General features: G+C 40.6%; 1 protein-coding gene across 1 annotated transcript in view; it reads left to right on the forward strand.

Moving 5' to 3' along the window:
• LOC125485440 (molybdenum cofactor sulfurase-like) overlaps nt 1-13,361 on the forward strand; it is a 76,001-nt gene extending 62,640 nt beyond the window's left edge. The window contains exons 4-6 of the mRNA XM_048608205.1: nt 2,317-2,479; nt 12,382-12,469; nt 13,265-13,361. Of these exons, the coding sequence (XP_048464162.1) occupies nt 2,317-2,479; nt 12,382-12,469; nt 13,265-13,361 (348 nt within the window). The remainder of the gene's footprint in view (nt 1-2,316; nt 2,480-12,381; nt 12,470-13,264) is intronic.
• The last annotated feature ends 2,927 nt before the right edge of the window (nt 13,362-16,288 follow it).

Here is a 16,288-nt window from a genome sequence, read left to right on the forward strand (position 1 = left end):
ACCCTTCCTCAGAACGTTCTGAGGAAGGGTCACCGGACCCGAAACGTTAACTCTGTTTTCTCCTCCACAGATGCTGCCAGACCTGCTGAGCTTTTCCAGCAACTTTGTTTTTGTTCCTGATTTACAGCATCCGCAGTTCTTTTGGTTTTTATTATAAAGTGGTAGCTCAGTGCTTTCTACATTAGGGTGAAATTCCTTTGCGAGTAAAGACCAGCTTTGCCATAATTGAAGTTTCCCAAAATTCAATATTTTGACTCACTACAGCTCCCATACAAGGGTTCATTTAAGTGAATAACTTCTGTAGTCAAATTGACATTAATTTGGGCATTGGTTTTCAACCAACATAAAAACAGTATTGATGATTACATTGGAAAAAGAAGGAATACATCAGGTAAATCATCAGATAGCAAAGTTCACTTGACAGAGATCACCAGACCTATCTATACCCGCTGTTATGCCAGCCTGACGATGACTGTGGAAATGTGTTCCTCAAAATATACATTTTCACAGAGAGTTGCAGATCTGTTAAGACCCCAGGAAACAACTGGAAGCATAGGAATGGCGCATTCTTAGTGAAATCTCATCCCATTTAAAAATAATCGTATCAGGATCATTTCTGGATCTGAAAGTGCTGCATGTCCTTTCCTGGAGGTGGCCAATTTACAGGTTATTTCCTGATCTGCTGCCCAATCAGAGGGCCTGATACTGGAAGGACAGCAGCCCAATTGCAGAGCTGAGTACTTGTGTTGCAGGATGTGGGACTGCGAGGTTATCTCCATCTCACTTTCTGAAGAAGTTTAAATTTTTAAAAAAGTAACTCTACTTTCAGTTGCTGGCTAAACCCCTGCACTAGATGAGCATAAGAACACAAACATTAGGAGCGAGACTTCAGCTCCTCAAGCCAACTCCACTATTCAATTACAACACGGATGTTGTGATTGTGACCTTATGCCCAGTTGTCAGTTCCTTTAATCCCCATGCCCTTAACACCCCTGCTGATCAAAAATCCATCCAATTTAGTCTTGAATGTGTTCAGTGATTTTCTGTGCAGTGCTCTCTGGCAAAGAAAATTGTACAGGCCAGGGACCCTCTATTTCTCCTTTCCTCAGTCTGAAATGGGAGACGTCTCATTTTCTGTGTTCTGTAGTTCTGGACTCCCTAACAGAGGGAAGGCCCCTCCACCATTCACCTCCTAATTCTTCTCAGGACCTTATATGTTTCAACAAAGCTACCTCTCAGTCCTCTAAATGTTAATGAGTCTCAGGTCAAATTCGCTCAACCTTTCCTCATAAGACAACTCCATTATCCCAGGTATCAGCTGAGTGATTGCCTGCAGCTGCTGATCAGTGCTGCTGTGGTGCGGAGAGGAAGAACAGGAAGTCTCACAAAACCCAGCTGCAGCCAACCACCTCAGGATACCTGCTGTGCTTGGCAATTAATGTGTTTTCTGTCTGTCACTTCTGGAGGTACCCCCAGACTGTTTAGAAATCAGCAGTCATTTATTCAAATTTGCTTCATGCTGCTGTTGAGCTGGTAGCCAATTCAAGTGATGACCACTTCTGGAAAGATCATCAAGAGATAGGAGTGCATGGCACCTCTGATCTAAAGATGCCAGGATGTCTGCATTCCCTCCTGATCCCACCTCCAAGCCAAGCCTGCAGGTCTAAGAAGATTCCGTTCTGTGTGTTAGTCAAAATCATCTACTTGCCCTCCTTCTGTCCTCCACAATCCTTTGACATCCAAGTACTGATTTGGCTACATCCTATTGCAAGCTGGAAAGAATCATTTGGTGGTTTCGGTGATGGGTGCCTGTATCAGCAGTCATCACAATTTCTACAGAATAATAATAGCCTTATGTTACTGCACAGCTGCCAAACTGGAGGGTGATTGGTGACAATAATATTAAAATTTCATCATCCGTTCTGCATGTTAAAAAGTGATCAGCTATCAAGCAGATTCTTTGTCGTACATTGATTTCACATTCTTTGAAGATGTGTGGACCAAGTTTAAAGTCTCTTGCCAGTGTGTTTGGCTCTTAACAACTCTAAAATGATTGAGGAAGTCACTTGTTCAATTCTTTTAACCACGGAAGGGCAATAAATGCCAGATTTACCAGTGCTTTCCACATTCCAAAAATGTTTTTCTTTAGGTGACTTATCATGATGTTACAAAGCAATTCAATTTTGTGCTAAGATGTATGTATTTGTACAATTGAATGTGGTTTTGGCTTATGTGCCATGATTTTTTAGTCTATTAACAGTGTAGAAAATTTACCAATATTTTCCATCTTGTCCTATTTATTTTATCTCTTTACAGGTTAAGAAGTGGCCTGTTGGAAAGCATGGCTTATTATATGATCGTACCTGGATGATTGTCAACCAAAATGCTGTCTGTCTTAGCCAAAAGCAGGAGCCCAGACTATGTTTGATTCATCCACACGTTGACCTAGAGGAAGGGATCATGACCATCAGTGCAGAAGGTTAGCCAAACCAATAGCCCTTAGAGGCATAAACTCAAAAATAGTCATAAAAATAAGAAACATTTATTAGAAAAGACAACTTAAGCCCATCGAATTACTCCAGTTTTTAGGCTGGAATTTCCAACCCTCCATCAAATATATGACAGTCCAAGGTCTCTGTGCAAGCTTTCTTCTGTCTGTAACCTATTAAAAGTAAAATATGAACCTTAAATTACAGAAACACTTCTGGTGAGGTACACCTGTACACCAGGAATTTTTTTAATTTTGCAATGTGGTTTTGTCATTTCCCTTTTTAAAAAAGCAGAATACATATAATATAGTTGTCAGTGGAGACAAGGTTTCTAAGGTTAACATTCTGTGATATGAACTCAGACCTTTGAACAAGTTGGGTGGACCAGTTAATTACTGTCAAGTTATAAAATTTGTAAGATTGTTATGTTTTGGGACTGTCTTTTCAATTTAGGATAAAATGGATGAATTAAGGATGTTATGCCTCCGTATTGAATATCAGGTTTTATAAATGACTATACTTTAAATTGTCTTAGTTAATTCCAATATAGAATGGACTTGGGGGTCAGGAGGCTAGTTAATTAACATTTCTAGCTGGATGCAAAGCCCATGTAATTCATGCTGCCATGGAGTTGGAGATTGGGAGGGGAAGAGTTCACAGGAAGCCATTGTAAATTTGGATTGCAGGTTTTCTAAAATTATCATTGAAAGCCACATAGACAATGTCAGACTGCAAGAATACAAGTGAGCAATATGGCAGAGAGATAGAAGCATTGACATTTAATTGTTCACTATCCAGAATGCAGCGGGAGCTCTCTCTCAGGTTGAGGCAATGGTTTAGTGGGATTATCACTGGACTGTTAATCCAGAGCCCCAGGTAATGTTCTGGGGACCTGGGTTTGAATCCCGCCATGGCAGCTGGTGGAATTTTAATTCAATAACTATTTGGAATTAAGGGTCTGATGGTGACCATGAATCCATTGTCGACTGTTGGAAAAACCCATCTGGTTCACTAACGTCATTTAGAGAAGGAAATTGCCATTCTTACCTCATCTGGCCTGCTTATGACTCCAGACCCACAGGAATGTGTTTGACTTTTAATTGCCCTCTAGGCAATTAGGGATGGGCAATAAATGCTGGCCTAGCCAGCAACGCCCTCATGCCATGAATTAATTAAAAAAAGAAACCATTGAAATGAAGATGGACAATTCAACTAGCTTTGGCTCAAGGGAGGGATCCATGATTTGTCCTTCACCCTGAATGTCATTTAGTGGAGAATATGTTGTTTGGCTGGAAAAGAGAAGAGAAATTATCAGTAGCTAAGGAAAGATTCCTGGAGAATGAAGTGTTGACTTTCATATAACTGTGGTGGGGGATTTTCAGTTTTTGTGAAGGCAGCGCTACTCCCCTTTACACCCTCCCCTGTCATGCCTGAATATCCTTTACCCCCGAATGCTGAGTTGTCCCTACCTCAAATATGTCTCTGCGAAAGCAACGATATCACAATTCCATGTGACAATCCATGCCCTTAGCTCATCTGTCTTACCCATAATACTTCTAGCATTTAAGTAGAGGCCATGCAGCCTCATCTAGCTCCCTTGAGAATCAATATGTCTGAACTTACTGTGCTGAGGTTCCTTTCCTAAGGTATGCCGTGACTATATTGAATTAACGCATTGTATCCCCTGCCCTGTGCATTATTGGAACAAGCCCAGATCTGGGCAGCTGTATTGTGACAGGATGAATTCTGGCTTTAGTTGTCTGCCTTTGGCTACACACTCATCTTCCCATGCAGGTGCCAGGCCCTAAAGGACTACATAAGTTAAGATGATGGAGTGTTTTAGGATGCCATAAGAAGCAGGAGTTGCAGCAGCTGAAAGATCTGGAGCATCTGGAGTTTCAGGCATAGTGAGGAGGAAACAGCTGTCCAAAACTTTTCATCAAAATCTTAATTTTCAGACCTACTGTGATTGAGAGGGAGTGAGAGAGAGTGTGACAAAGTGTGTGAGAATTCAAGTGACAGTGAGTGAGTGAGTGAATGTGTGAGAGAAAGCAAATAGATGTAAGACTGTGTTAGAGGGATTGAGTGTGAGAGACACTGAGAGTGTGTGAGAATGTCTGTGAGCATGTGTGAGTACACACATACACACTGATGCGCCCACGCAATTGCCCACTAAGACCAACTTGGAGAGTGAGCCATCAGAGGTAAAACACATGATAGGTGTTAGTTAAATTCTGTTTCTTAGCTCAGCTCTGGCCTGTCCCCATTTGCAGGCAATTAGGACTTGGAGCCGTGACTTTCTCTCCCTAGGTTTGTTTCTTAAGAGAAAAGGCAAAATTGTTCAATTAGTTATCTCTGCTACATGACAGTTTGATATTTCATTTTCATCAATATGTTTTTTATGTTTTCTTTGTGCCTTAACTTCTTTAAAAAGTTCATGTTGCTGGCACCCCCAGGGTCCCAGGATATTGTGTTTCTTGCTGAAGTGGAACAAGACACAGAAAAGCAGTCTAATTACTTCTTGAAGGGCTGGCAAAAGCAGTGATTTTTGCTCCCTTAGAAACAGGCAATGTTAGAAATTATCAGAAACAAGAACAGAAATTGCTGGAAAAACTCAGGAGGTCTGGCAGCATCTGTAGAGAGAAATCAGAGTTAATGTTTCAGGTCCAGTGACCCTTCCTCAGCACTAATGGTAACTAGGAAAAAATTGATTTTAATGGAGAAGATAGAGTGGGAGGAACAAGTAAGAAATGAACGATAGGTGGAGATAGAGCCCAAAGAGAGACAAGAATAGTTGAACAAGACAAAGGATGGATAACAATCAGGCTAAGAAAATGAATTGCTACTATTGGGGACTGTTAGTGGCTAACAATGGGTTGTGTGTAAAAGCAGCTTTTCTTTTCTTTATTCATTCATGGGATGAGGAGCATCACTGGCCAGGCAGCATTTATTGCCCATCCCTAATTGCCCAGAGGGCAGTTAAGAACCAACCACATTGCTGTGGGTCTGGAGTCACATGTAGGCCAGACCAGATAAGGATGGCAGATTTCCTTCCCTGAAGGACATTAGTGAGCCAGATGGGTTTTTCCTGACAATTGAAAATGGATTCATGGTCATCATTAGATTCTTAATTCCAGATATTTATTGAATTCAAATTCCACCATCTGCCATGGTGGGATTTGAACCCTGGCCAGGATGTTAGCTGGGTCTCTGGAGTAACAGTCCAGTGATAATACCACTAGGCCATTGTCTCCCTGTGATGTGGTAACAAGATCTCGTGTGTGGGCTTTGGGCCACTTCAACACACCACCTTGTTCTTTGGCCAGCGTGTCTGTCTCAGGCTTGCTGCAGTGCTCCAGTGGAGCTCAGAGCAAGCTAGAAGAACCACACCTCATTTTCTGCTTGGGAACTCCACAGCTTTCTGGACTCAATATCGAGTTGTACAACTTTAGAGTTTGAGCTTCTCCCATGTCCTTCTCCTGACCCCTGTTCCCAGGGTAGGAAAGTCCAGAACTAGAGGGCATAGGTTTAAGGTGAGAGGGGACCTGAGGAATAAATTTTTCACACAGAGGGTGGTGTGCGTATGGAATGAGCTGCTAGCGGAAGTGGTAGAGGCTAGTATGATTACAACATTTAAAAGGCACCTGGATGGGTAAATGAACAAGAAGGATTTAGAGGGATATGGGCCAATTGCTGGCAAATGGGACTAAATTAATTTAGGATATCTGGTCAGCGTGGACGAGTGGACCAAAGGGTTCAACCCTATGACTATGACTCTATAAGGAGAATTGGCGTCCTGCTTTATGGGAGGGTTGGACATGATGCTGTTGATGCGGGACTTCCTCCTCCAGCAAGTGGAGACCACAACATCAGACGATACCAACCTGGTTGGTGGTTGCTACCTGGGTTAATACAGTCTCAATCATTGGGAGGAATGTAAGAAGGAGGTCAATGACCTTTACCACACTGCTAAGTCAGTTGAAACAGATGATGCCTCACACTCACTCTACCTCTGCGACTATACCCACCTCCCATCAAGCCTCATGCGCTACCATTCTCACTTTTGCCTGCAATGCCTTTCCCACCCGCTATCACTCATCCCAACACCACTAACTTTACTTGCATTCTGCACTGCCTAAACATCCACGTGGGAAACTTTCCCGCCTGCTCCATTGTAATGGCTGTGCCACCTACTTTCAAGTCCAATAATACTTGCTTCTTTCTTATTTCAGCCCACAATGGGGTATGAGGTCAAGCTGGGTGGTGTGCAGCCCATCATGAAACTGCTTATCTCTTTTGCATTCTGACTTTGACCACCCTGGACAAGGCTTGGATTGGTACCAGGGACTGCCCTTGACTCACTGTTCCAGGAAATCTGAGCAAAGGCTATCCCTTTGACTTGACTAAGGACTGTAGCAGTATGAGCCTGGTATCTCTGGCTGAGGGGGCAAAGTGCAAAATAAGCAAGGAAAGACAATACAAGGCAGGATGCTGTGAACATCCAGATAGGCCCAGAGTGAGTGAGTGCTGTCAGACTATCCAGCGATGCAACTTGAGCCTGTCCATGAGCTCAGCACGTGTCCCTGAGTGCACAGTGTCCTTGCAGCAGTATTACATTGATAGTTGCTGAACCAGCCAGAGATACAGCATTGAAACACAGATGCATCTTACAAGTGGATTGGAACTATACCTCAAGGGTTCTCAAAGGCTGCCAGTGCAGGATGTCAGATGCCAATGGCTGTGGACATAGGATGCTTGAGATCAGTGCCCCTGGAGTATATCCTGAGATATTGATGTATCCCATCTATCACTTTTTTGCCCACTTTCCTTGCCTGTTCAAGTCCTTCTGCAGCCTCCCCACCTCCTGAACACTAGCTGTCCCTCCACCTATCTGTCTCACCTGCAAACTTATCAACAACGACCTCAGTTCCTTCATCCAGATTGTTAATGGATAACCTGAATAGGTGTGGTTCCAACACTGACCCCTGCAGAACTCCACTAATAATTTTTTAGGCTGCCATCCTAAAAAAGATTGCTTTATCCCTGATCTCTGCCTGCTACCAGTCAGCCAATCTTCTATCTATGCCAGTACCTTGCACCTAACACCATGAGCTCTTATCTTATTTAGCAGCTCCTGTGCAGAACAAAGTCTTCTGGAAATACAAATAGATCATGTCCACTGGCTCTCCTTTGTGTAACTTGCTTATTACCTCTTCAAAGAATTCTAACAGATTTGTCAGGCATGACCTCTCCTTGATCAAGCCGTGCTGACTCAGCCCTGTTTTACCATTCATTTCCAAATACTCTGCAATCTCATCCTTAATAATAGATTTAAAATCTTAACAATGACCAAAGCTAATCAGCTTATAACTTCCATCTTCAGCCTCTCTCCCTTCTTAAACATGGGTGTTACATTAAAGGTAAAGTTAGATGAAGTTTTACTGACATTGGTGTGAATAAAAATACTTCACCAATATCTGGATATTTGTCCTTTTTTTGCTGCAGTAGTCTGTATTTGCACACCTTTGAAAATCTGAATGTTTAGGACAAAACATGTTATGGTGAGTCTCAGGAGGGATATATTGATATTCTAGGGCATGTCAGTATGAAAAAGGAGATGGTGTTGGGTGTTTTGAAAAGCATTAAGGTGTCCAAGTCCCTAAGACCTGATGGGATCTATCCCAAAGTACTGAGGGAGGCAGGTGAGGAAATTGCTGGGGCCTTGTACAAAATCTTTGCTTCCTTTTTAGTCACAGGAAAGGTCCCAGAGGACTGGAGAATAGCCAACATTGTTCCATTGTTTAAAAAGGGCAACAGGGATAATCCAGGAAATTACAGGCCAGTGAGCCTTACTTCAGTAGTAAGGAAATTATTGGAGAAGATTCCTAGGGATAGGATTTACTCACATTTGGAAAAATATGGACTTATTAGCAATAGGAAGCATGGCTAAGTGCAGGGAAAGTGGTGTCTTATAAACTTGATTGAGTATTTTGAGGAAGTGACAAAGATGAATGATAAATTGTCCAGATAGACTTCAGCAACGATTTTGACAAAGTTCCTTGTAGCAGCCTGACACAAAAGGTGAAGTCACATGGGATCCACAGTGAGCTAGTGGATACAGAACTGGCTTAGTCATAGAAGATAGGGAGTAGAAGTGGAAGGGTGGTTTTCAGTCTGGAGTTCTGTGACCAGTGGTGTTCCACAGGGATCAGTGCTAGGACCCCTGTTGTTTGCAATACATATAAATGATTTGGAGGCAAATGTAGGTGGTCTGATTATTAAGTTTGCAGACAACACAAAGGTTGGAGGAGATAGTGGAGATAGTGAGGGGGATTGTCAGGGGATACAGCAGGATGTAGATAGTCTGGAGAGTTGGGCAGACAAACGCTGCCTAGCCAATGATGCCGTCATCCCGTTGAATGAATAAAGAAAAACAAAATGGCAGATGGAGTTCAATCCAGACAAATGAGAGGTGATGCATTCAGAAGATCTAGTGCAGGAGGGGAGTATACAGTAAATGGCAGAACCCTTAGTAGCATCAACATACAGAAGGATCTAGGTTTACAGGTTCGCAATTCCCTGAAAGTGGCAATACAAGTGGAGAAGGTGGTCGAGAGGGTGAATGGCATGCTTGCCTTCATCAGTTGGGACATAGAGCGTAAAAATCGGCGAGTCATGTTACAGCCATATAGAGTTTTAGTTAGGCCACATTTGGAATATTAGGTTCAGTTCTGGTTGCCACACTACCAGACGGACGTGGAGGCTTTGGAGAGGGTACAGAAATAGTTTACTAAGATATTCCCTGGTTTGGAGAGTATTAGAAATGGGGAGAGTTTGGACAAACTTGGTTTGTTTTCACTTGAACGTTGAAGGATGTGGAGTGACCTGATCAAAGTTTACAAAATTACGCAAGGCATGGATAGAATGGATAGTTGGAACCTTTTTCGCAGGGTAGAAATGTCAGTTACTAAGGGGCATAAGTTGAAGGTAAAAGGGAGAAAGTTTAAAGGAGACGTGAGAGGCAAATTTTATTACACAAAGAGTAATAAGTGCCTGAATACGTTGTCAGAGGAGGTGCTGGAGGCAGATACAATGGCAGTGTTTAAGAGGCATCTTGACAGATATGAATAAGCAGGGAATAGTAGGATACAGACAGCATAGAGGCAAAAGATTTTTAGTTTAGAAAGGCATCATGTATCAGAGTAGGCTTGGTGGGCCAAAGGGCCTGTTCATGTGATGTGGTGTTCTTGTTCTTTATTCCCCAGACAGAGCTTTTTGTGCCTTCAGCAAGGCAACACACACGCAGTTGTTTGATTGGTACATAGTACCTAGGATCAGTTTCACTGCTGGTGCCTAAATTTTTTCAAGCTTGTTAACGTGCACTTTGGTAAGTCCAATGTTTAAAATAGGTGCTATGTATTCAACAGAGGGGTCTTATGTAACTGTTAAACTCAGTGAATAAGTCAGTTTAAGATACGCTGTGATGCTTTAGAATATGTTGAATGTGAAATATTCCATTTATTCTTAAGCATTTCACACATTTGATAATCCTATTTGAGAATACTTTGAACGTATATGCCTAATAGCCTAATGCATGTTTGTTGTGCAATCTCTGCTTCATAACTTAAATGACTTTTAAGCTTGAGAGAAGAGTTCTGAACAGTGTTTTCATCAGTTTTGAACAGATATTGGCACTTTATCCAATGGGCAAAATATTCTAATGCAGCACGACACTCAGCAAATGCTAATCAACGTAATGGTAAACTTTCCTTTGCAGGACGAAGCCTTATATTCAATCACCACAATCACACAACCAATTTACAGTATAGAATCTATCTATTAAAACTGAAAGAACAACTTTCTTTTATATTTCAATGGCAAGACATGGTTATTGTTTTCTATTCTTTTCCCATCTTGGAACTGGGAATCATCATGGTTCATTACTTCTCTGTGGTTTAATCCCTCCTCATGAGGTTTAGACTGCTTATTCCTGCAACGAAGTTGGTAAGGATTGGCGTGCTGTGTCTGCATGAAAATAATTTGTCAGAAACGTCTTGAGTACAGGAATCCTGGAATTAGTTCCTGTCTGCTTTTTTTTAAAGCACAGTGAAAATGCAGGCCTCTCTATTTCTTCTGTGTCTTTTGATTCGTTTTGTTTTCCATTATCTTATTATACCCGTTTTTGTCTCAGTGTGAATATTGCTTCTGCTATTTAACAAATTCTACATAAATTGATGTTTCAACATCTCCTGTTAAGGTTCCACATTTCCAGCTCGTTCTGTATTTTGCATTTTATCCATGAAAATAAAATTAGACTATCAAACATAATGTGGCATAATTAGTCTTACTATGTCAGGAAATAGCACTTTCTTACAAATTGAAGATTCACTTAGGTAGAAAATTATATAATCTGAGGTCATGGACTTTTTTTCTAATTGTGTATTCTAACATAACTAAATAAAATTATATTCTACAGCTACTGCACATGTTGCACAATAGAAAATGAGTTTCTACTGAAAGCTGCAAAAGGGCAATGAGAACTCCCAGGGTTAGCAACTGGTAATCAGTGAACTTCAATCATAAGTAGAGTCTTTGTTTTTCTGTACAACTGGACAACTACTCCCCAGGGCATATGACATTATACCAGTAGCTTGTCTTCTAGACTGAAACAGGATGATAGGAAAGACATCACTTTTTAATTGCATGAAAACTGATACTGATTATTATATTCCTATTAGATTTGAAATTAGAAGAAGGTTGTTCTTAGACAGAGTTCCAGCTGTACTTATTGGAGCATATGCATTTTAAAAACATTGTCAATAGGCATGGAATGAATTATATCCAGCATTGTTTAAAAACATATTGTCACCCACCAGCAAAAATCGAATTTGTGAACTATTGTGATATTTCTGATGGCATAAAGCAAAGTAAATCATGAAAATTTAGAAAATAAGACCACAAGTAGGCCATTTGGACCTTTGAGCCTGTTCCACCATTCAAATTCAATCAGCCATAATTATGGCTGATCATCCAACTTAGCACCTTGTTCCCCTTTCTTCCCCATATACTTTGATACTAAGCGTTACATCTAACTTCTTCTTGAAAACATTCAGTACTTTGGCCTAAACTGCAATTTGTGACAGAGAATTCCACAGGCTCACCTCTCTCTGAATGAAGAAATTTCCTACCTACTTCATTCTACTAAACTCCAGTGAATAAAGTCCTAACTTATCCAGTTTATCTTCATACGTCAGTCCTGTCATCCCAGGATCAGTCTGGCAAACCTTCATTGTACTCTCTCCATAGTCAGGACATCCTATTCAGATAAGGAGGACATAAATCTGCTGTATTCCACCCAAGGGAAGATGGCATGCAGAATGATGTTGTGAAGTGCATACAGAAAATAGAATCTGGAACATAGCTGATAGGACAGCACTTTCAACCTTTTGTATTGTTTCACTGACATCAGGAATTTCCAGGTTTGCTTTGGTCTTGGAAAAGACATTTAAAGGTAAATTTTCTGTGTCTTTGAATATCACAATATACATCATGAACCTTCACTATACTTGGGAACATTGAGGGTAGGTCTGTAACTCCTCAATGTACATTTGTGACATACAAAGTAACTTCACTTGAATAATTTACCCTTTAATGTTTCTTGAAGACAAGATAAGCCCCTCTTTACAACCCTGTCAGCCTCCAAATGAAGAATTCTCAAAGTTCAGCAAATGCATTACACCTTCATTTTGAATCAAAAGGTAGATCATATTTGATGGGGAAAGAATCTAGTCAAGATATCATCTAGAGGCAGTGCCAGAAGTGCATTCAGAGTGACTGCAGGTGCATTCTGTCTTGCTAAAACATTAATGGTTAATTTACTTCAATCCCTCAGGAATGGATCCCATAGAGGTGCCTCTAGAAGGAGAGGATAGAAAAGAATTTTCACCTCAATTCTGTCAAACCAGAGTCTGTGGAGACAGGTGAGTATTAAGACAAGCTTACAAAAGGGTATTGCTTGCTCCATTTTCATCATTCCTTTTCACAACCAGGCCTGACTATTTCAATGGATAAACAAAGTTGGACTACCATTGAATTGACTGAACTGTAGGCAAAGAATGGAAATTTGATATAGCACAGAAAAGCTCCTTTAATGAAAATGAAGAATGTTTCTTTTATGCTTTGTGCTAGGATTTATTTTGTATTTATATAATTGGTTCAGACTTACTAGAGGTAGTTCGTTGATAACATCAAATTTGGAAACAGTGGCAGCTATAAAGAGGATATGGAGTATTTAATGGAGTGGACAAATGGGTGACAATGACGAGAGAAGTGGAGTTGTACATTTTGGGACAAGAAGCAGTGAAACGGTGCCCTGAATGCTACAGAGATATCAAAGAGACCTAAGTGTAGAGACAAATAGATCTTAATAAATGAAAATGTAAGTAGAAAGTGTCAGGTATACGGGACTCTGGATTTTAAATGTAGGGACATTGAATACAAAAACAAAGACATGATTTGTATAGTTTTCCATCCAGCCAAAGTTTTATTTTGTATGCATTTCTGAACCAGTATACATCCTTGAAAAGGGAGTAGCAAAGTTTCACTGGAATTATATATCACATGATGAAGGAAGGCCCAAAACATTGGGGCATTTTAAATTGTATCAGGGAAGGTAAGGCTGAATCTGATGCAAGTTTTCAAAACTATGAAAGTATTTTAGAGAAACCTGAACCATAAAACAAAGTAATGAGTATCAACTTTGTTTCAAAAAACAGCAGTAGTATGGAGGCCTCTAGCCCCCAACTGGAATCAGTTAAAGAAACTAATCTCCGATGTGAGAGGGACCAAATTCAAGGGCCACTACCAACATAAGACCTAGGAACAGGAATAACGTATTTGGCTCCTTGAGCCAGCTTCACCATTCAATAGGAAAATCGGCTGACCTTTTACTCCTCACGTCCACTTTTCTGTTCTTCCCCCAGAATCCTAGATTCCCCTACTGATCAAGAATCTGTCTATCCCCGCTTTAAATATACACAAGGACTCTGCCCCAGGGACTCTGTGGCAAGGAGTTCCAAAGACTGACAACCATCTGAGAGAAGAAATTCCTCTTTATCTGTTCAAGCCCCTTAAGAATCCAATATGTTTCAATGGCATCACCTCTCATTCTTCTAAATTCCAACAAATAGAGTACCAACCTATTTCACTTTTGTTCAGAAGACAATCCCTCCATACTGAGGATCATCCTAGTGAACCTTATCTGAACTGCCTCCAATGGATAATTTTTTTTCTTAAATAAGGGACTAAAACTGCTCACAGTATTCCAGATATGGTCCCACTAGGACCTTGTACTGTTACAGTAAGACTCAATACACTTATACTCCAACCCCTTTGAAATCAGGAGCAATAATCCATTAGCGGCCCTAATTACCTGCTGCACCTGTGTGCTAGCTTTGTGTGTTTCATGCAGAAGTAGCCCCAAATCCTTTCATGTTGCAGCTTTCTGCAATTTTTCTCCAATTAAATAACACTGTCTTCTTTTATTCTCCCTTTCAAAAAAAGGCAACTTAATCTGGGTTGCTCTTTTATCCTTAACAAAGGATAATGAGGTGGAAGGTACAGATAGGGCTCTAATTCCTCATTTGGCTGGTTATTGATAGAGCTTAGCCTGAGTACAAGAAGTCAATGTCCACTCAGAGGATCCCCAGGAAATCCTGAATATATAAAGAGTAGTAACCTGATGTCATCACAGATATCCAGATTTTTTTCCTCTGCTATGCACCTGGATATTGAACATTTTTTATAGGTGTACAGGAAAACAAAGTTGCTTCAATTTTTGTTATAACTATAACTTAAATTTATATAGCCCTTAAGTTGATATCTCAAGGTGCTGAATAACTATAGGTAGGTCAGTCATTCAGGAAATTTGGAATGGAACTCTCATAGAAATATAAGACCATGAGATGTGGGAGCAGGCCATTTGGCCCTTTGAGTTCTATTTTGCCATACAATGAAATCATGGCTGATCTGATATCTATAACTCTTGATTACTTATTGAATAAAAATCTGTCTCTCTCAACCTTGAACATACTTAAGAACCCACCCTCTCCATCCCTGTGTGGTAAAGAATCTCTCAGATTCACAACCCTCTGAGAGAAGAAATTCCTCCCCATTTCTCTCTTAAATGAGTGGCCTCTTACTTTGCGATTATGGTGTCTGGTCCTAGCCTCACCCACAAGAAGAAACAATCTCTTAGCATTGACTGTGTCAAGTGCCCTAAGAATCTTAAACAAAAACAGAAATTGCTAGAGTTCTACAGCATCTGTGCAGAGAGAACAGAATCAGTGTTTCAGATCCAGGAGCCCTTAATCAGAAGAAATTAATGGTTCTGGTGAAGGGCCACTGGACCCAAAACATTGACTCAGCTTTCTCCCCACAGATGCTGATGAGCCTGCTGAGTTTCTCCAGCAATTTCTGCTTTGTTTCAGATCTCCAGATCAGCAATTCTTCGTTTTATTATCCCTACAAATCTGTTTCAATGAAGTTGCCTCTCATTCTTCTAAACTCCAATGAGTTCAGAACCAACCTACTTAACCTCTCCTTATAAGAAAATTCTTTCATGCCCAAGATCATCTTATAAACTTCCTCTGGACTGCTTCTGAAACATTGTTTTCGTATAGGTAATCAGCATACTTTTAATGACACAAAGATTGACTGGTTTGATCCCATTATTTAGAACACAATTAAATATTTTTAGTGAGATAACAAGGTGTAGACCTGGATGAACACAGCAGGCCAAGCAGCATCAGAGGAGCAGGAAAGCTGACGTTTCGGGTCTGGACCCTTCTTGTTATCTCAGATTCTCCAGCATCGGTAGTTCCCACTATCTCAAAATATTTTTAGTGACCTGTGACACAGGTCTGTAGCCAAGGATATTGAAGCAATCAGGCCATGCATTCCAAGGTATTTCTGATCATATTTCCTATAGCAGGGAGACCAGAATTGCACACAGTTTTCCAAAAGTTTCCTAACCAATGTCCTGTAGAGCCACAACATGACCTCCCAACTCCTATATTCAATGCACTAACCAATAAAGGCAAGCATACCAAACGCCTTCTTCACTATCCTATCTACCTGCAACTCTACTTTCAAGAAAGTACGAACCTGCACCAAAGGTCTCTTTGTTTGGCAAAACTCCCCAGTACTTTACCATTAAGTGTATAAATCCCGCCCTGATTTACCTTTCCAAAATCCAACACTTCACATTTATCTAAATTAAACTCCATTTACATTCCTCGGCCATTGGCCCATCTGATCAATGCCCTCTTGTTCTAGATTGTTCCATTAGAGGAAAAGTCTACTTTATCCATATACTCAGTCAAAACCTTTTACTGTAATAAACTTCTCAATTAATTCACCCCACAACTCTCTAAATGCAAGGGAGTACATGCAAAGAAGATGCAAATTGTCCTTATAATTTGACACTTGTTCGGTGTAACTGAAGCATTACTTACTATATTACAATACTACTTACATTTTTTAAATGTACTTAATTCATTTTGGCCATCCCGAGGCTGTGAAAAGCACTGCAGATGTAAGTCTTTGTTTCTGTCATTCAACCCTCTTGAAATAAAGACATTACCCTTTGCATTAACCTTTTGTGGTTACTTTATGGATTTATGCACTATCGTTACTGATGTGTGTATGTACCCACCAAGAATCTTTTGCTCACCTACGGTTCTTCCCCACTAAGCATTCAGCAAATATTCTGGCATAGTAGGAACTGCAGATGCTGGAGA

This window comes from Rhincodon typus, chromosome 2 (assembly GCF_021869965.1).
Source record: "Rhincodon typus isolate 14 chromosome 2, sRhiTyp1.1, whole genome shotgun sequence".
Taxonomy (NCBI): domain Eukaryota; kingdom Metazoa; phylum Chordata; class Chondrichthyes; order Orectolobiformes; family Rhincodontidae; genus Rhincodon; species Rhincodon typus.